The sequence below is a fragment of the Crocuta crocuta genome, unplaced genomic scaffold, assembly GCF_008692635.1.
Source record: "Crocuta crocuta isolate KB4526 unplaced genomic scaffold, BGI_CrCroc_1.0 scaffold303, whole genome shotgun sequence".
Classification (NCBI taxonomy): Eukaryota; Metazoa; Chordata; class Mammalia; order Carnivora; family Hyaenidae; genus Crocuta; species Crocuta crocuta.
The window spans coordinates 1,318,607-1,322,904 of record NW_027528276.1 but is presented as its reverse complement, the minus strand read 5'-3'; the positions used below and the strand labels follow the sequence as shown (position 1 = coordinate 1,322,904).

The window sequence follows — 4,298 nt, the reverse complement described above, 5'->3', positions numbered from 1 at the left end:
AGCCGCCGCCACCGCCGCCGTCGCCGCCACCGCCATCCGCGCGGAGCAGTCGCCACTTCCGGTACGGCCGGCGCGCGCCCCAGGGCAACGCTTCCCGCCAGCCCCACAGCGCCGCCCAGCGGCCCGGAGCCTCGGCGTCTCTCCGCGCCCACAGCGCCGCCCAGCGGCCCGGAGACGCAGCTCTGGCGTCAGACATCACTGGTTTGGGCCTGGCCTCCGTATTTAGCCCCATTCTCCTGTAAATGTCACAGACGGGCGGGCCCCGCCACTAAAGGGTCCCTGAGAGGAGGGCACTGAGCCAGAGCAGCGGACCATGGCAGCCCTTCAGGCCACTGTCTCCATTCCCCCCTCCCCCTCCTCGCTCCCGTGGCCTGCTTTAAGGAAGCCTTGCTCTGGGCCCCCTCAGTCCCAGCCCTCCCCGGGGCTGTCCCAGCTCTTGGCTCCCTCAGGCCTGTCCCCCCACTCCCACAGCCCCCCACCTCGGGCCTCTCCTAGGCATCAGGAGGGCAGGCAAGGGTCCAGCTGGAGAAAAGCGGGTGAGCAGTCATGCCGCCGCTAGAGCCCAGGGGATGCTGGCCTAGTCCAGAGAGGGCTTCCCTGAGGACGGAGGAGGGAAGGCATCAGAGTGAGAGCAAGGAGCTTGTGGGGATGACGTTCCTCATCTTTGCTCTTCCACACACAGGAGGGTTGGGAGGCCTCTCGCTCCCTGCTGGCCACATGCAGCCGCACCAGAAGAGCATCTGGACTGAGAACCACATTTATTCGATTCATTCTCTTCCACCCACCTCCCTCCTTCCATCTCCCATCTGACCCTCGGCCCCCCAACACTAGACCAGCTCCAGCTGGCAGCTTTTGAGTGGACTCAGGGTGCGGTTTGTGGTCCGGCTGAAGGTGTCCACCTCAGGCACAAACTTCTCAGCAGGCACAGTCAGCTTCCGACGGGTGTCCATGCACTTGGTGTCCAACAGCATGGAGTTGGCCTTGCAGGCGATGTCAGCCTGCAGCCTGGCCAGGTGCTTGTAGAGGGCGTCCAGCGCGTCCCTAGGGAGGAGGCATGATCAGCCCATCACCCCTGAGTGGCGCTGGGAGCAGAGCTCTCTGGCCTTCTGTCAGGAAGACATCGAGGAAGCCAGAAGGCAGCAAAGGCCCCATGGGTGGAAGGGGTCTGCCTCCCCCTGCTGCCCACTCCGCAGACTTACTGTGCTTGCGCCAGCTTCTGTTTCAGGGCAGCGATGGTTGCCTCTAACTGGTGAACCTCATCCGTGAGGCCGTACTGTGCCTAGAGAGGGGGGAGTGGGTTGGGAGGCCCAGGTCAGTGTACTCTCCTTGAGTTTGGGTGTTGCCCTCCACCAGCACCCCTGCTCCACCAGGAACATGTGCTGGGGTGGGGAGTCCTGAGGAAGCCTTGGCAGGGACCCCGTGTCTCACTGAGGAGCCTGCGCACCTGGTCCCGGCAGAGCTCCACATTGGGCCGGTAAGTTCTGGACTCCAGTCGGGTATGGCATAGCTTCAGGCTCTGTAACTTTCTGCGCAGATCCTCCTCCAGGTGCCGGATGTCCTCCTGTAGCTCGGCGATCTCGTCCAAGGTCTGCAGGGACAGGGTGACTGGTCTCCACCCGCTGAACCCACCGTGGTGCACCCCACCCCCCAGGGCTTCCTGTGGGCTCTCATCCCACGGCAGGATGTCCGGGCCCCGGGGACTAAGCAGAGGAGGCTCACATTCTTCTCCTGCCACCGGAGCTCGCTGTACACTTTCTCCATCTCCCGCAGCCTCTTCCTGAAGGCAAATTCTGTTGCGACCCTCTGGGCTTCAAGTTCATTGTTGGTCTGAAGGACGGGAGGCAGGGCAAGGGGAGGCTGTAAGCTCATGGCCATTGAGGGGATGGCTCAGGTGAGGGGATGGCCACAGGGAACAAGTGGGCCACCAACTGGCCATGGGAGAGCAGGGCATGGGGAGTGGCCAGTCACCTTGGCAATAGTTAGGGCGATGGCCTCCCTCAGCTCGATCGCTTCTTTCATCTCAGCCTCTGCCCGGTCCTTGTTGAACTGGCTGAAGTCGTCCCACTGCTGGAGGGTAGAGGAGCTGCGGGTGGTAGGAGACACCGAGTCGTAAGAGTATGGCCTTGTGAAGTGGGGAGAAGAAACTGGGGGAAACACTTCTTACCCATTGGGGACACGTGTGGGATTAATCTTCAGAGAGATGATGGGGGACTTGAGGTTGAGAGAGAGGCAGCCTCTGTCAATGTCCAACGTCTCCATTTTGTCCCGGTGGTCAGAGTTGAGCTGCTGTCGGACTTCCTGCAGGAGGCTGGGGAAGGGCCAGACTCAATCAGGAACCCTCCCCCCAAGGTCCCAGGACATAGCCCCCATTGTACTGAAGGGACATGAGGGCTGGGCCAGCTGGGCTGACAGTGGAGCTGCTGCAGCAGAGACAAAGACCAGCACAGCTGGAGGAGCTCCCTACGGACAAATCGGTGACACCCACATGCTGGCACACACTCACGGGGACACATGCATGCAGCTACAGCCACGGGGGCTCACACACACATGCGCACAAGAAGGTCCTTGGGGGTGGTGGCAAATAGGCTTCATCTCTCATGCTTCCCATCTGTTGGTGATGGCAGCAGGGTCGTGGGAAGCATTCTGAGACCGTGTCCAGGTGCTGGAAGCGGCAATAAAATCAGCGAGTGGTTTCTGCCAGGGACACAGCAGGGGCAGGAGGCAGCCTGAAAGCCAGCTGCTCATTACCCACAATACACACTTCTCACGGAAGACACACAGCCTTCAAGTGCAGGTGAATATGGGAATGAGACGGCTCCCTTACCAGAGCTTCTCGAAGGCCTGGCTAATCTTTTGTTGCAAGGCCTTCTTGGTGGCATCAATGACCTCCACCTCTTTGTGCAGCTCTTCCTCCACAGGATCCTTCACCACATCAATGTCGCGCCGACTGTCCCGCAGGGTCAGGCACTCGATTGCCACATCCAGAGGCAGGTTCTTGGCCTGCAGGTTTTGCTCTGTTGACTCTTTCATCTAGAAGGGGGGACGCAGGACGCTAGTGGGACATCCACGGGGAAGTAGCTCTCATTTCCACCTTAGCAGAGGGGCCAGTAGGTGACTCAGACAGACATGCCGCCCAATACCCCCATCAAGGGTGCATGGATCCCAAAGTGGGGAGGGTGGGGAGGGTGGGGAGGTCCTTGCGGCAGGGTCCTATGGTACCCTGCCCTGGCTCCCTGCCTGTGTTAGGGCATCGATCTCAGCATCTAAATCTGTCAGACACTTGTCCAGCGTCTCCTTCCAACGGTTGACAGTATCAATCCTCTCTCCCAGCCGAGTCCTATTGTCATGTTCATCCCAAATGGTCTGGAAGAGACAAGGACAGATAAAGAGGGTGTAGGGTTGGGGCTCTCCCTTCGCCCACCCAACTAGGCTCTGGCCTCCAACCTGGTTGTTGGTCTCATTGCGGAGGACCCGGGCCTCCTGGCGGATCTGGTGCGAAGCATCTCGCTGCCGCTCGGCATTGGTGGACAACAGGTAGCCATTGGTGTGCCAGTCGGGCAACTGGAATCGTTGACTGGGCTTGACGCTCAGCGTGGCCATGGTGCTGGGACCGAAGGGTCAGAACACCCTAGGCCTGTTCCGATCGCCCACCTCTGCTGGCGAAGGAAAACGAGGCTGCAGGAGACCACTCAGGAGATCCTGTTCTGGATCAAAAGTCCCCTCCAAAGGATGTGCTTCTTTCTGTCCGTCTCATGCAAGACCGCTTCCTGCGGGAAGCCTACCTGGGGACAGCCCTGACTCTACTAGCTTTGTGGGAGGCGTTCACCAAGTTTCCTCCCACCCGTCCATCCACAGGCACAAACTCCTGGACCCCGCAGGTCCTGGAAAATGGTGAAAGGGGACAATGGAATCCTTGTGTGTGTGTGTGTGTGTGTGTGTGTGTGTGTGTGTTGCCAAGTCCTTCCTGAGGCTGGAGGAGGGAGGGCAGTTAGCAGAGAAAATAGCCCTTAATCCAGGTTCCACCCCCACTTCCAACAACCCAGTGTAGTGGAATTTTCTTTGTTTTTTTCGCCCCAGCTTTGGGGCCAGGACCCTGGGGCTCTAAGAGGAGAAGCCCTGCTCTCCATCCAAGGAGAGGAGGAGCTAGTTTTGCAGAGGACACAGGTTGGTGCTGGGGAGTTGTGTGTGGGGGGGGGGAAGGATGGCTCCACCTCCTCCCCTCCACCTTTTGTGGGAGGAGGAAGGGAGGGTATGTGAGGGCTCCCATTGGGAGGAACTGGGGTCCATCTTGGCCCCAG

The 4,298-nt window shown here is 60.0% G+C and overlaps 2 protein-coding genes across 2 annotated transcripts in view; both read right to left on the bottom strand.

The window, feature by feature from the left end:
• Window positions 1-771, bottom strand: part of ADPRS (ADP-ribosylserine hydrolase) — a 7,281-nt gene extending 6,510 nt beyond the window's left edge. Inside the window, exons 1-2 of the mRNA XM_077753190.1 lie at window positions 654-771; window positions 13-182 (exon numbers count right to left, since the gene is read on the bottom strand). Of these exons, the coding sequence (XP_077609316.1) occupies window positions 13-182; window positions 654-771 (288 nt within the window). The remainder of the gene's footprint in view (window positions 1-12; window positions 183-653) is intronic.
• Window positions 742-3,901, bottom strand: TEKT2 (tektin 2). The gene is made up of 9 exons (XM_077753179.1): window positions 3,445-3,901; window positions 3,238-3,363; window positions 2,825-3,030; window positions 2,165-2,308; window positions 1,969-2,083; window positions 1,720-1,827; window positions 1,445-1,588; window positions 1,200-1,279; window positions 742-1,041 (listed from the first exon to the last, which is right to left on the bottom strand). The coding sequence occupies exons 1-9, from the start codon at window positions 3,598-3,600 to the stop codon at window positions 828-830; spliced, it is 1,293 nt and encodes a 430-aa protein (XP_077609305.1). The 5' UTR covers window positions 3,601-3,901; the 3' UTR covers window positions 742-827.
• Window positions 3,902-4,298: the final 397 nt, after the last annotated feature.